Here is a 15,930-nt window from a genome sequence, read left to right as displayed (position 1 = left end):
AGGGATGAGGCTAAATGCAGGCCGTGGTAAAGCCCCTGAGCAGCAGCTCTGGCACAGCTGCTGTGATGAGCTGATGTGCTCATTTCTGAGCAGAGCCACTTGTGGATGTAGAGGCGGCCCCTGTGCTCACGTGGACAGGGAAACAGGTGCTGAGAGTGTGTCTGGCAGGGATTTCTTGCTGGTGCCATGAGAGGTTGGAGCAATACTTGGGTTTTTCCCTTCCCATCTATAAATGACTTTTGTCAGAACAGGTTTCTTAACTTAGGTTACAACAGTGAGGGCTAGTTGAGCTTTAATGTGAGCAGGATGCTATCAGTGACACATAAACTAGATGAAAGTGTTGGCTAGGTTAGGTAGGAGATGAGCCTCGTGAGTGCAGCCTTTGTCACAAATTCTGTGAAAGGACTTCTGGCCACACTCAAACCTGTGTCAGGCATGTGGTGAGGTCTCTGCTGTCCTGCAGCAGGGGGAGGCTTTGGAGAGCTGCTGGGGCAGGAAGGGCATCACTGCCCTTAAACCCTGATCCCCTGACACTCCCGTGTCAGTGGCACTCCTGCTGTTGAGTAAGGCACTTGGTCTGACTTCCCAGAGCTGCCTCCCTCGTGGTGGAGGACATGGGAGGCATTTTGCCAGGCTGTCCTGCTGCTCAGTGAGGGTGGGGGAGTCCGGGACACGGGGGAACCCTGTTCCCGCTGCTGCTGGGAGCACTGGAGTGCTCACTTGCTTGCTCACCACTCCATCCAGCTGGGTTTAATTTTAGAAACACAGTGCTATCTTGGGGCATCTTTTTCCATGGAATCCAAGTCTTTAAGTAAATAAATAACAGCTTCGTGGAGGAGGAACGACAGCCCGTAACCGCACTGCAAAACACGCACCGAGCGACTTGAGCCCCATTTCACTTGCATGTGGAAATACTTTCTACAGAAACAGTGGCTGCACTGCCTCCCTCTATTCATTCAGCCCCCTCTGGAGCTGGCCATGTGCATTGATTAAAAAGAAATAAAAACACCTTGAAATACCAGCCTTGGAGAAGTGGAAATGAAAACCCCTCCAGCTGCTGGGGTTCAGCTGAAGTTCTCTGGCATAGGTTTGCTAAAGCTGCAGTTTACTGGTGATGGGCTATTACTGACTGTGCCTCTGCTGCATCTGGGACATCCCAGAGGTTTGTGCTCTGGGGCATCCTTAGCAACCCAGGAGAGAAATAGCAGGCTATAAAAGATGGCAGGCAAGAAACTTGTGTTTAAATGCCCCTCCCAGTCTGGCTGGCCAAGAGCCTTCTGCATGCAGACATGTTGCTGATGGCTGAAGGTCCTGGGTGTGTCCCTCAAAGCATATTTGCTGGCTGGAAAATCCCATTAAAGCCTTTTACCAGAGCGAGAGCCCATTTTCATTGCTCAGATCCAGCAGCTCTGACATGGCATCTGCTGCATGAGCTGTTGCTAACTTTGTTCCCCTGAGTCAGCAAGGGGAACAGAGTCAGCTCTTCTAAAGCTCCCAGTCTGAGTAAGACTTGCCACGGTGGCCTTCCTTTGCTGTAGGGACTTGGAGATGCACCTAAATACGCAAGGTGGAATAAATGGTGTAAAAATAACCCAGGCTGACAGCTCCTCGCTCTGCTCCACTCCAGCTGCACGTTGCTGCTGCTGGGACAAGGCAGTGCTGAGATGGCAGGACTCTGTGCTTGTAACAAAACTGGGTCAGGAGCACCCATCTTGGGTGCATTAGGAGTTGGCAGTGTTGATTCTGGTTGCCTCCACAAAGCCAAAGGGGTGGCTAGACTGTGCCTAATAATGGAGGCATGAGTGAGCTCTGCCAGGGTCTTTGAAGCAAGTGGGCTTGAAGTCAGCAGCTGTGGCTTGGAAAAAGCATCATGTAGCATCCTGGTGCCACTTGCAGATGGGATGCCTGAAGAGGTTTTGCTCTAGTCTTTTTCTTCTAAGGTGAAAAACTTACCTTGTCCTTCTTCCTGCAGCTCTTGGCAAGTGCAGTTCTGGGCATGACTGATAGTTTTGTTTGTTCAGAGATAGATATAGTATTTTAATTCACTGCTGGGCTTGGGGGGATTACTAGCTGTACCCCAGCCTTTGCTGGTGCATTCCCTTCCCAGCAGGCTACAGGAACAGGAGGATTTTCCATGTGATGTGGTTCTGCCTCCTCTTCCTCTGCAAACTACCTGGCTAAACCATGTCCTCTCCTTGGCCTCCTCCTGCTGTTTCCATTGATAATCTGAAGGGAATTTTATTTTTTGTAAACCCTTGTGAAGGTTTTCTCTTGTGGGGCTGGGCAAGCTCTGCCCAAGTTCTCTGTGAGCCCAGGATCAGGGCGGCCCTGGCAGCAGCTTGTCTTTTCCACTGATCTCAATTAAGATTCAGTCTTGGCAGGATGGAGCCTTTTGAGCTGCCAGCTGCAATAGGAGAGATGAGGCTTCAGGGGCAGCAGAAATTACTCCCTTCCCTCAGCTCATTTCTTGGATCTGGGCTGAGGATGGCCCCAAGGGTTGATCTGCAGAAGCCAAATGAGCCACACAGAGCTAAAACATTTCCATTCAGTGTCAGGCCCAGGGTGGGGAAGTGCATCTCTCTGAAGTGCTGAGACTGTGGGTGGCAGCTGGGGAGGGGATGGAGGGAGCGAGGGATGGATGGATGGTGTAATTCCAGGCACTGCCTCACACAACAGCAATTCCAGCCTTGCTGCAACTGTGCATGTGGGGAGCCTTGAGGGCCAAAATCACCCCTCTAATCAAACCTAAGTTTGTTAAGGCTGCAGAAGTGGCAGGTCAGGGCTGTGCAGCTGAACCCCTCTCACAGCTCCCAGCAGCAGATGCTGCCTGGTGTGACACTGCACAGCTCTGCTGGTGTTGACAGAGCTTTGCCACAACCTGCACCAGCAGGTAACTGGCCTAGGGCACTACCTATGGAGCAGCCATGTATCTGATAGCCTGTGTTGTCTTCCAAGCATAATATTAACACAACTTTACAGCTGCCTGACCCTCCTGCTATCTCCTCCTCTTCTTCCCCTACCTCCTGTCCCACTGCCCTTGACTTTGCAAAACAAACTCTGCTTTTGCTGGCCTTGTATCCTTTCAGCTGCATGCCCTGAAAGTATCAGGGGTATAGAAGAGAGTGTTTCTATTGAACTTAATTTTAAATTCATGCAGGAAGAGCTTAGTAGTACTAAGAATCTCCAGAATCTGAGATCATGCCCACTCTGTTGGAGTCGTTGGCAGAGCAATCGTCTCTGCTGCTAATTTGGGGTTCTGGAAGAAAACCTTGAGCAATCATGAAGTGTGAAACTTTGTTCTGTGGAGCAAGTGTTGTGTGGATGGCACCTTGGAGAGCCATGGGCAGCAGGCAGCTTGCCCGATGGCCACGGCTGTGCCACTGCAGTTGGGGTGTGCACACACAGCTGAGCAAAGACAGCTGCTTTGTTGGTTTGTTGTGCTTCTGTGCTTGGAGGAAAGCTCAGCAGTGTCTCAGGGCATCCATCCCATCCCTTCCTGTGAACTTGCACTCAGCTGCACTTTACTGCTACTATTTTGGGTGCCTTTTACTCTCCAAAGGAGCAAACAGGGTAAGTACAAAGATAGAGATGCTAACTGGAAGCTTTCTAAACGTGGCACTGGCAGGAAGCATGGAGGGACAGGGGAGGGTGGAAACAGCTGGATTTGTGTCTCAGCCACCTGCTGTTTAAGCTTGCTGTTACCCAAAGTGAGAATCTGCTCTTAGAGTGCACTGAGTTCACACAAAGCCCTTCAGGCACAGCCTGGGACCAAGGATTCAGCTCTTCATCCTGTGCCTTCCTGGCACCATGTCAGCCATCATCATGACTCTGCAGAGCTCATGGCATCCACTGGTTTTGAGACCTAAACTGAAGCTTTTACCTGTCATCTCAAAAACCTGGTCAGCCCACTGCAACCAGCAATTCCTCCAACCAATTTTAGATTCCCTAAAATGCTGAGCTTCTCTTGGAGCGAGGCTCTGGTACGTGGAGGGAGGTGAACTAACTGTGTTTCCGTTTAACTAATTAGCAGCTCTGTCTTGGCCAAAGCACACACCATGCACCAGCCATTTTTCAGCTGTTCCAAGCCTGGCTGACTGCTGAAGCAGCCAGAGGGAGCTGAGAACCAGCAAAGCACCAAGGAAGGGGGAGAACCAATGGCCAGATTCTGTTCAGTCAAATCCCATGTAAAGCTGAGTAACAAGGAATTTACAGGGAATCTATGCAAGTCACCAGGGGCTGAAAATGGCTAACAAAATTCATTGCTCTTTTTATTGTTCAGCCCTTGTTGCTTTTAGAATCTGGTTTTGAGCAGTTCCCATTCAGAAAAAACAAGTCCCTCCCTGAGGTATTTCAATTTGTCTTCCCCCCATGGCCCATTCTCCTTCCTGAAAAGCACTGCTCTTTTGACATAGATTTAATCTCTTTAAGAATTCTTAATGACCAGCTTCTGCCAGCTTCTCCTTTTTATGCTGCATCCAGTTTTCAATAGGACAGTGTGAGGGTGAAGTAAGTAGTATCAGGATGTGGGCATAAAGGAAAACCAGGCTGAGATGCCCCAAAGGATTCAGCCTGGATTAGCAGTGAACAGGCTGTAACACACAAATGGGCCATGAGCTGGAACAGTTGAGTTTCCAGCAGGCAAAAGCTCTACTGTGTGTGCATTCTGAGGGTTGCCATGATCTACAGTATTTGTATTTTGAGCTGTGTTTGATATGCATTAAAGTGCAACTTGAACTCTTATGGCACCCTTCAAGAGAAGGTGGTGGTGGGCTTGGTGCTTTACTCTGTTTCTGCTCCTAGAAAAATGATGTGCTTATTTTAGGATAGACAGCATTTTGGAATCTTAAAATAATTTAGGTTGGAGAACCTCTAATATCATTGATGCTTTCTTGGAGGCAGAAAACTTGAGAGCTTTCCTGGAAGTTCAGATGGATAAGAAGGGGAATTTCTCTTAAGGTTTATTCATGACACAGGAGGGATGGACTTTTATACAGGCACTTCTCTGAACGTTGGTTTCAGTTGTGGTTACTCAGACGAGGAGGAAGAGCCCTGAAGGCCCCAATTCTGCAACAAAAAGCAGTGATGTTATATACAGCCACTGGCTCACAACAGGCATGTGGGAGAAGCTGGGATAATGACAGGATTACACAGTTTAAGAACAGCCAGATTAAAATTAGTTTCTCTCAACAACAGCAAAAAAAATAGGTTCTTTATAGTAATAAGTTATTAGGAGCAATCCTTTGCTAATTGCTGACTAATCATGCAACTTGCAAAGCCTGTCTTGTTGCTTGTCCCAAGGTAATTATTCATAGAAGCTTTTGGGTTAAAACATAGATAAATAAAAAGGATATTCAAAGTAATTCAAACCACACTCCATTTCAACTAGTATTTATTAAAAATACAGTGGACAAAAAAAGCAAGCCTCCAAAAAGTAGCCATCAACATCAACATATATTACACCGTGGCCCACCCAGCACCATAGAAACATAGAGCACTCTCAACCCCTTTCTCTCTCAAAATGTTAACTCATGTTTGATTCATTACTTAAAAATGTGCATAGTTTAAAGACTTGATAATGTAATATGAACATAAAATGGCACCAAAGTCAGTTTGCCCTGCACTTGCAGCCACTCTCAAACCAAGGAGCAGTGAAGTGTGCGTAAGTAGCGAGATGTGCGTGGTGGTCATGCGTGTGCTCCGTCCCTGGTATGGCCCTGAGTCCTTTGTGTGAGCTTTACAGCATGACAGCAAGCTTGAATCATATGCCCAAAGCATTGTTTTATTGCTACTGAGTACATCAAGTTTCTTCTTCATTCCCAAAATTAGCTAGAGCCTGGGGCAGGCCAGGAGGGCAGGGTGTGTTGTGCATGGTGAGGGGAGGTAAGTGCTTGTGTCAGTCAATAGACTTAGCAGGTTACACCTGTGCTTCCTTTTCCTGGCACTTCGTTTCCATGATGAGTTAAGAAAACTTTCATGTTGTGGGCATAGCAGTTCCACAGATGAACACAATCTCTTGTATTTGCAGGATTGGGTTCCTACCCACTGACACTGTTGGTGTCAGTATGGCAGTGCTGACTACACTCCTGGGAATGACAGGGAGTGTCTTGCCAAGGAGTCAAGACAGTGCATGTAGATTGTCCTGGTTCTGGCCAAAACATGGGTAATTTTTGCATGCCAAGAGAGGGCATGGCTACCAGCATGGGGGGTTATCATGGGGACCAGGGAAGGAGTCTCTTTTGGTAAGGGAACAGTTACACAGTGCCCGTTCTCTATTACTGAAGGTGCTACTGCTCGTTTTCTTATTGCATTGCTGTTTCCAGTAAATTGTTCTTATCTGAACCCATGATCTTTACCTACTGTGCCTCCAAATTCTCCTCTCCAGCCCGCCACAGGGAGGGAGGAGTGAGCGAAAATGGAACACTAAATTGGGAATACCATTCCTTAACCACATCATTAATGTACAAATGCTTATGGATTTTGGACACCAAGCTTTCCAGACTTCTTTCCCTTTCAGCTACAGCTGCTATATCTGTTGCTCTTTGCACTTTATCTCATAATGACAACAAAAAATAATCATATCAATTCACCTGCAATGGAAAGAGTGCCTTTTGTTGTAGCTGGTGTATGAGATTTCTGAAGGATCTGTTGCAAAACCTATGGCCTCTTCATCTGAGACCTGTGCTTACTTTACATGAGCAGGATGTGCATGGCAGTGTGGTGTGCTTGCAGTACTTTAACCTCTTAAACTTAAGATGATTTTTTGATAGTGTCTTTGACCTGCTAGAGTTGTTATACCCTGTGTACATGAAGGGAGCACCCTGAATAATATGCAGCTTTACATCAGCCATAAGCAACCAGTAATGCCCTGTTTAGAGCACCTAAATAAACATTTGAAAAGCAGCCATTAATATTAACAAGAATGTTGAGTCATTTCTTCTCTAAGACAGTTAATTACCAAGGCTAATTAATGCTACATGACTGTGGCCGCTGCTACATTTATGGGGACACTTAAGTGCTCCAAGGCCAGAAGACTTAATGAAAAGCAAACTAGAGAAACATGCAGGAAAACACTCTGGCAGAGGCAATAGTAACTATCTTCATTTTTCAAGTGGCCACTAGTACTGAAGTCTGTTTTGTCTGTCAGAACTACGCAAGTTCTGCACCATAGCATTAAAAATTTGGAGTCTTCTAGGGCTTGGTGCAACATCTCCTAAAGTAAGGGAGAGCTTAATACTTACTTCTGTGCATGACAAAATTAATCCCTTAAGGATGCAAACAGGGTATCCATGTCTTTCAGTGCTAAGGTCAAAATGCTGGAATACGCTTCTAACATTGTAAAACATATCTTTCAGATCAAAAAAATAATTCTTCCAAACCCAGAAATCCTCCTTCTGTATCATGTTTTACAGAGCACAAGGAGAAAATTGCCTCTCTCTTTTTTTTTTTTTTCTCTTTTGAAACTGATTATCTGGTTATTTCCCATTTGCAGTTGTCTCTTATGAGGAAAGGCTGAGTGAACTGGGCCTGTTCAGCATCCAGAAGAGATGACTGATGTCTCAATGTATATCAGTGTCTAAAGGGGAGATGCCAAGATTATAGAGCCAGACTCTTCTTGATGATGCTGAGCAATAGGACAAAAGGCCATGGAAAGAAACTGATGCACAGGAAGTTTCACCTGAACTTTTTTACTTTGCAGGGGACTCAGCACTGAAACAGATTGCTGAGATAAGTTATGGAGGCTCCCTTAAGGGAGATATTCCAGTCTGGACACAACACTGTCCCATGTGCTCTGGGTGCCTGAGCAGGAAGGTTGGACCAGGTTGACCCACTGTTGTCCTTTCCAATCTTACCCAGCCATTCTGAGATGCTTTGATTTTGTGAAGGGAAACAGTAGCACTGCAAAGGGATGGAAGCTGCCCCTTGACTTGGACTGTTCCATGTTTATAATCTCTGCTGTATGGTGAAGTTCCCCAGATGTGTTCTTCTCACCGTCACTCTCTAAATTCAATGAAGGAGGTCAGGGGAAAGACAGACAAACACAATTCTAAAATCTTAATCCTTGACTTAAAAATAGTTTCCAAATAACAGCACTTTCAGTTGGCTTAATTTCCAGAGCTCACTGTTGCATGGTGTGATGACAGCAGGTGTATTTCACAGCACAAAGGAAAAAACAAAACAAAAAAGCTCTGTGGTATAAGCAGGATTTTTTTCTCAATCTCATCATGAGGACACTGAAATGGAGGTACTGGCAGAGTGGAGAAGTCTGTCCTCTAGAAAATACACATGGTTTTCAACAGAGATAAGTGGCTCCACTGTTCAAGTGAGCTGACAGAGTAAGGCAATGCTGGAGGCATGGGGTTGCTGTACTGTACACACCTGCTGAGCTCTCCAAGCCCACCAGCTGAGCAAAAGGACTTCTGTTAGAGGCTGAACAGAAACAGTGGTCACTTGGAGGGCTGGAGGTATCTCAGTATTATCTAGACCCTTGAGAAATCTCCCCTCTGCCCACCTGTCTTACTAATCAACTTCACCTCTTGGATGACGATGTCATGAGTGACTGCTTTGCACATGTCGTACACGGTCAGTGCAGCCAGGCTGGCAGCTGTGAGAGCCTCCATCTCCACTCCTGTCCTCCCCCAGGTGTGACAGGAGCTGCGAATCACCACGGCATGCCTGGCCTCATCCAGGCTCAGAGCCACCTCCACGTGGTACAGAGGGATGTTGTGACACAATGGGATCAATTGGCTGGTTAGCTTGGCTCCCTGAATTCCTGCAATTTGGGCTACTGCCAGCACATCCCCTTTCTTCACCTGGTTTTGCCTCACCATCCTGAATGCCTTCTCACCCAGAAGGACAACAGCACCAGCAACAGCACTTCTTCTGGAATCTGGCTTCCCTCCAACATCAACCATTGTGGCCCGTCCTTCCTCATCAGTGTGAGTCAAGTTGTCAGAGGCACAAGGTACCTTGGTACAAGATCCTGAATCCCTGGTATGGAATTCAGATCCTGAACATGCCTCTTTGGACTGACAGTCCACAGGAACTTGGCCAACAGAAGCATCAAGGCACTTTGTATCAAATGTGGAGCTTGGGTCCTTCTGGAAGACACAGTAGCCTCGGAGCTGGGTTTGCAGAATTCCTGTTGCTAAGTGCCACTGTTTCTCTGGGTGAGATCCTGGTAGGAAAATTTGTCCGGTGAATTTATTTTTCATTGATGCTTTTCCATTTTGTTTGGGTAAACTTGCTCTCAAAGTCAGCCAATGGCTAAATGTGTGGCCCCACTGTTTTGAATTTGGGTAATTCTGTAGGGCATCTTGGCATAGTGGGAATGACATCAATGCAGACTCTGGGGAAAAAAACAAAAAGTAAAATGAGAAGAATATCTTACTAACTGGAAAGCTAAACTGCCTGTAGCAGCTGAGAACACTGCCAGAGAACTGCTTGGGACTTCCTGTGTTGCAAAAACCTCAATAAGCCTGCAAACATTCACTTTTTTTCCTCTAGCTCCTTCTCTCTCATCAGTTCCCTGCATTTCCTGATTTGCTATTAAAAATGACAAGACTCAGACTCATTTTAAAGTCCCTGACAAAAAGAAACAACTTACTTTCTGAAAGCATCAACACCTTTTGAGAAACAGCAGCCAAGAAAGCTTATAGGAGCACCAGTTCTGAAGAAAAGTGAATCACAGCATCTCAGCATCCATTTGGGACCATCCCAGCACCAGCCTTCTTTCAAAAGCTTGGCAGGGTTAATAGGAAATTCTTACACTCAGATTCTCAGCTCTGCCTTTCCAAACAGCTCCCTCCCAGCACAGACAGCTACACTTCCTCCTTTCATCTCCTTCTGCAGGGAAGGGTCATGCCAGCACTTGAGGACAGCAGGGACTATAAGCACTGCAACTGAACTATCTACAGTCTCAGAGGGTGATGGGAACCTCTCATATTATTGCCAGCTCTTAACACGTTAATGACAGCTGAAGTTTAAGCACTGCAAAAACCACAGTCCCCTCACTGACAGACAGATTTTAAATCTACTCAGAAGCATGTTCCAAGTCGAGCTGGCAGAGCTCCCAGCTGGCAGAGAGGTAGTAAGCCCTCCTGCCCCTTGTCACCATTTAATCCTTCGGTTTTGGCATTTACACCAGGCTAAATGCCAAGTGTGAAGACAGAAGGAGTCTCTTTCACATAAAAGTGAATGTTTTGCAAGTAAAGAAAGCAGTACAGAGGTAAGTGGCTAAGCCCTGGTTTAACAGCACCACTGATAAGCATGTTTCTCTTTTTCTGAAGCTGCTCCTCTCCCTGCCCTGAGAAATGTGGCATTAGGTTGTACTCAATAACTTCTTTTGGTAGTTCTGGTATTCAAGGACTCCCTTTTCAGCCTATCCACAGGTGCATCAAAGCAGCTTCCTGCCCCTCTGCACATTGCTAAGCTACCTCTGCTGCTGAGGGCCTGTCCACGTGACAATAACAGACAAAGTGTGGACAAAGGTATAGTTGTGCTCCTCCATCTTTTTTTAAAAACAAACCCACCTAACTCTTCCTTGTTAGTCCCAGCCTCTGCTAAAACAAGACTGATGTACTTAGTACCATTTTCATCCAGAGTACCCTCCAACCATTGGTCTGAAATACCATTCCTGAAGCTTAAATCAACCACAGATTTCATTATTATAATCACTGCAATAACCTAAATTCAGGCAAAAGCCTTTTTTCATCTACAGCTAATGGCCTACACACTAAAAGTAAGATTCCTGCAAGTTTGAAGGCATGTGTATACCTTAGAGGAATGGGATTAAGTGGACATAAATGTACTGAGTGCAACATTTCTCTGCTTTAGAAGAGCACAGAAAATTATTTTCTTGTTCCTCTTCCCTTGCTCTGTCTTTTCATAGTGGGGCCTCACCTGAATATTCCTTTTAAAATCCAGGAACTCAAAACACTCTGTTCTTCTGGATTCCTTCATAAGCTTTAAAGCTGAAGGTAAACCCCTGTGAAAGTGTCTTGTTTTCAGGAGAAGCCAGACTGCAAAGGCAGACAAGTACTTCCTTCCACAGGGTAAACACACTAGGGTGGGAGCAGGGAGAAAAGTTTGCTCAAGTCAAGTGGAAAGTAAACAGACAGCCAGAGATAGTAATGAGTTCAGAAAAGCATCTTTGCTTTTCTGAACAACCTACACTTCTTGAAGTTGTATCTAGTCATCTCTATTTGAAACCAAATTGCTCATATACCTATCAAAAAAAAAAAAAAAAAGAAAAGAGTAATGGTTTTCTACTGCACCATATAATGAAACCATCTGATATAAATTCCATCACCTTATATCCTATTACTGCACCTCAAGTTTAATTGTGTCAGCTTCCAACTAGGACAATCTCCGGGGGAGAAAAGAAGGCAGGAGCTACTTAAATTAATGAGGAAATTCCCATAACTGAAGTGAACCCAGGAGAAAAAGAACCTGCTGAAAGGAGTACTTTGATTAAGGGAAATAAGATACAACCCATATAGCAAAGGATTAGATAACAGCAGTGCAGAGAAGACACCAAGTTTGGCTCACAGAGTCTAGCAAAACCAATTAGTGATTTCCACAGCATTCATTAAATTTCATTAAATTAATTCCATATACACACTCCCCCACTGACTGCTTGCACGCCAGCATTGTTTGAATTTTGTAACTAATTCAAAACACAATTAGGAAATCTCCTAATGACTCCCCATGTGTCACAGTGGGATACTCTACACTCATCTCCAGTCTCTCCACTGATGCAGTGACTGCCAGCAGTCAGTCTCAAAGGGAGATGGAACAGCTGAAGGAGGAGGACCTGGACAGACTGCCTCTTTCACTGCATGTAAGACAGTGTTAAAGCACTTTTCAAAAAGAAGTTGGATTGTTCTGATCTGCAGACATCCAAACATTGCTATGAATGCTAACTTTGGAGTGGGGGAATTCTTTCAAAGAGAACTTGAAAAATTATGTAGTTCCTAGTGAGCTGTCAAAAGTTTAATATAGTATTTTTCATCTTAAAAAAACCAGAATATTTTCCTCATGCAGCAAGTCAATACACACTTTAAACAAAGGGTCCTCATTACCCTTTTTCTGGAGCATAATGCAGCAGTGGCCAAATACAAGCAAACAAAAGCACAATCTTGCACTAGTCACCATTCAAAATGATGGCCCTTTAAAGTGGGACACCAAGTGAGAAACATTCCCAGTGAAGACCAATGTTAAAGACCTCTGCAGATCCTATTTCCTAATAATGGCAACATAAGTACAAGCCCTAGGAGCTTGGTTTAAAAATAGAGTAGTTGTTATTATAATATCACCTGTTGCAAAGACCTGCAAACTAATGCATGTTCCCCTCCCAAAAAGTACCTGTTTTAAAACCTGTGTTTTAAGCTGCCCAGCAGCTAACCTGCTCTAAAACATCAATGGGAGGATGAGAGGTTGGCCTTGAAACATAATGTTCACATCTTTCACCCTTGTTTGTCTTTTTTACCATACCTTGCTGATAAGGAACAACAAAACATCTTGCAATTAACCTCAAAAAGCTAACTCTTGTAGCCATTTCTTAAGGTTTTTTGAAAGACAGCTATCTTACAGAATAGTTAAACATAGGCATGGACAAGGTAACATCACACTGAAGAAGGTGTTAAAAATCAGTAAGAGAACCACAGCAGTGCTCATGAACACAGCTTCAGACAGAAGGGAGCACTAGCAAACAACTTCAATAGACACTAGAAGAAAAGGAAAGGCTCTTGGTTCATAGGTCTTTTTCATGGTTATGCTCTGAGACTTTGCAGCAATAAGAGGCAATTTTAAAAGAATGAAGCCCCACATGACAGATTCTGAAGCAGTAGTGAGGCAGGAACACTTGCATTTCTGTCAGTTGATGGCTCTATGTATGTTATAAACACAGCTGAATTTCTTAATCTATGGATAAACTCCATTCTGCATCCTTTATATTTATATGGCAATACAGTCAAAACTCACCTCAAACTGTCTTATAAGTAATATACTGTTCTACTGAAGTACAAAGGAAGATGATTAGAAATAAGGTAGGAAGGTTTATTATCCCTTTGAAAAATGTAATGAAGTGTCTTAACTAGAGCAAACAAAACCAGGGCTGTAAATTGAAAAACTGGGTAAGATTGGTAGGGACATTAAACCTTTCCTCCTCCTCCACTTTAGCATGTTACTATAACTGGCTAATTAAGAAACCCATTTCTTTGCCTAAACTTAGGGCAGAACCACAAGCTAGACTTAGAAGCCAAATCTACTCTGCTCCCCCAAAGACAGAAACTGAACAAAATCACTGTATTTTTTTACGTACTGATTTGTCACCCACCAATCAGGACCATTGGCCGGTTTTTCATCCGGGAAATGTTAAACATGCCTAGAAATAAAATAAGGAACACATAAAAATCCCACTTTTTAGGCTTTAAGTCATGCATCTGGTTTACATGTTTAGTTTTCTACTCTTCAGAGTGCAACCTGCATACTAGGAAAAACAAAGCTCAGTAAAGACCAAGGGAACTGGAGGAGGGGGAATTCAATGAGGTATAATTTAAAACCATTAGCTGCCTGAGTCTCCAGGCATCAGCTGCTGTGGGTCTATCACACTGCAGAACCCTTTTCCAGAAAGCTTGCCATAATGTGAATTACAGTCTACCTACTACAGAATTCAATCTATTTGAGACTATCTTGTCTCTAACAATGGCATTTGACTGTTCTAGTTCTATAGATAAGCTGTTAGTAAGTGTTCAAGTTCAAAGAAGTTCGATCACAGAAAGCCCTGGGGACAATAATGAGATTAACACAAACTGGGAGAAGATAATGTCAGGTAAATGCTGATGATGGCAAAATGACTTCAGTAGACTCTTCTCTATCCATTCCCTCCTTTCCCAAACCAGGAGTCATAAATAAAAGGTCTACAAATAAAGGAACCAATCCCTTCCCACCTTCCCTTATAAGGCACTATTTTATCTGCGTCAGACCAATGTCCTTTGCAAGTTAGTCTATGCTTAGATTTAAAAGCTACCTTTAAATTTGTTTCACACATTAGGAGAAAAGGGAAAAACCAACTGTTATTAAGCTGTCAGAATCTGCAAGAAAAAAATAGGCCAAAGCATATATTTAGTGTATACGAGACTAATCCATTATTATAAAGCCAGTTCATGTACAAGAAGTCAGCATTCCCAGCTGGAGTCAGATTACAAAAATTCAGGTTCAGATGTTAATGTTTATACCAATATAAATTCAGAAAAGACAAATGCAGCCAGAGAATGTGACTGCATCATCACAGACCTTGTGTCATGACCTTATGCAGAGCACTAGATGAGTACCCACAATATCCTGCGTGGTGACAAAGAGATTTGTGACTTCTAGAAACATGTTAATGTAGTATTTGGGTCGACAGCTCAATTTGGTCCTTCTTTTGCAGCAAAATAATTAAAAAATAAAGGGATCCAGTACAACTACTTAGTTTCACCCTTTGCTGTTGTAGTCATGAGCAGTGGTATTTGCATCTATTTGGGAGCAGCAGTCAGTTCAGAAGTCTTTCAGACAGTTTGGATTCTAACTCTCATGGAAAGTTACAAGTACCAGGACGTTGTTTTCCCTATCACTGCTGTTGTTTCTCAACAAAGTACAACAAACATACCAGCATGCTGTTTCTTTTTTCTGCCCACTGCTGCTCCAATGATTTGAATCAACTCCTCCTCTGAAGCACCCGACCGAAGGTGATCCCTCAAGGACACTTCTGAATTCCCAAAAAGGCACACCTGCAGCCAACCCAGGGAAGCAGAGGAGGAGAAATGAGAATAAAATAAATTACTTTTACAAGCATTTTGTACTAACCTCAAAGTGAAGAGCGTTGAAGAGGCCTACCCTATTGAAGGAAACATTTATGAAGATTGTTTTCTTTATCTCTCCTCATGTACATGCAGACAGCCTGGGATGTTTATAGAGCCTAAGCTCATTGGACCTTCAGGCTGCCTTGGTCATCTGATGTTAGGCAGCAGCACAGCTGCTGTCAATATCAGGTGACAATGCCTAAGTGCCAATTTTTAATTGAAAACTTTAATTTTTCCCCAGAAACTGCCAGTTTCAACGTGGCAGGAAATGGTTATCCCTCCTTGTTCTACAGTCATTGAGCAAGTGTACGGACTGCTCTTGAAGAAGAGTTACAAGTTGTTTGGGAAAAAAGACAGGATCCTTGTGGAATGCAAAAGCCAAGCCCTCACAGCTGCTTGGACCCTTTTTTAATGGGAAATCATCTGCTTGTCACATGTTTAAGATGATTTTGAATCAAAGATTAGAAAAAATGTTTATATTTACTGATCTTGCATCCATGTTTTACAACTGAAGTTAACTATGTTAGCAAAACAGAGAAACTAAAAAAAAAAAGGTTATGTAACATCTCCCTAACAGCCTGACAAGATAGAACAAGAATACATAAGGATAAATAAACAGGAGCTAGCTGGTATAAATTTCAACACTATTTTCACTGCATGAAATCAAAAAAGAATCCTGCTTCACTACCAACCTTTAGGTTCCCATCTGCTGTTATCCTCAGCCTATTGCAGGATCCACAGAAGTGCTCTGACATGGAGGTGATAAAGCTGATTTGTCCCTGGAAGTGTGGCACCTTGTAACTCTAAAGAAATACAGAGGCAAAAAAAAATAATAAAAAAAAAAAAAGTCAAATACAGACTCCTAGCTTTTATAGCTCCACTTGCCTACACACTGGAAAATCTATTTTAATATGGATTTTCTTCAGCCCTAAGATCATATCAAAGAAAAAAATAAAAGCAAAGTCAGTTTTTTCAGGTGTTCCAGTCCATTCTGCCCTGTTCCTAGAAATTTCAAACTTGTTAAATGCTTGCTCTTGTAGTTATCAACTAACAGGTGATGCCTGTAGGAGCATGAGCTAGAAATTCC

General features: G+C 43.8%; 1 protein-coding gene across 3 annotated transcripts in view; it reads right to left on the bottom strand.

Moving 5' to 3' along the window:
• Positions 1 to 5,372: 5,372 nt before the first annotated feature.
• MOCS1 (molybdenum cofactor synthesis 1) overlaps positions 5,373 to 15,930 on the bottom strand; it is a 29,646-nt gene continuing 19,088 nt past the window's right edge. The window contains exons 8-11 of one of the 3 annotated variants that reach the window (XM_031504236.3): positions 15,536 to 15,646; positions 14,651 to 14,771; positions 13,322 to 13,384; positions 5,373 to 9,346 (exon numbers count right to left, since the gene is read on the bottom strand). In XM_031504236.3, coding sequence (XP_031360096.3) covers positions 13,329 to 13,384; positions 14,651 to 14,771; positions 15,536 to 15,646 — 288 coding nt within the window. In that variant the 3' untranslated portion in view covers positions 5,373 to 9,346; positions 13,322 to 13,328. The remainder of the gene's footprint in view (positions 9,347 to 13,321; positions 13,385 to 14,650; positions 14,772 to 15,535; positions 15,647 to 15,930) is intronic. The other 2 variants (XM_021541771.3, XM_085576096.1) reach the window with 2 other exon arrangements.

The sequence above is a fragment of the Lonchura striata genome, chromosome 3 (genome assembly GCF_050655825.1).
Source record: "Lonchura striata isolate lonStrDom1 chromosome 3, ASM5065582v1, whole genome shotgun sequence".
NCBI lineage: Eukaryota > Metazoa > Chordata > Aves > Passeriformes > Estrildidae > Lonchura > Lonchura striata.
This window is presented reverse-complemented; position numbering and strand designations above follow the sequence as displayed.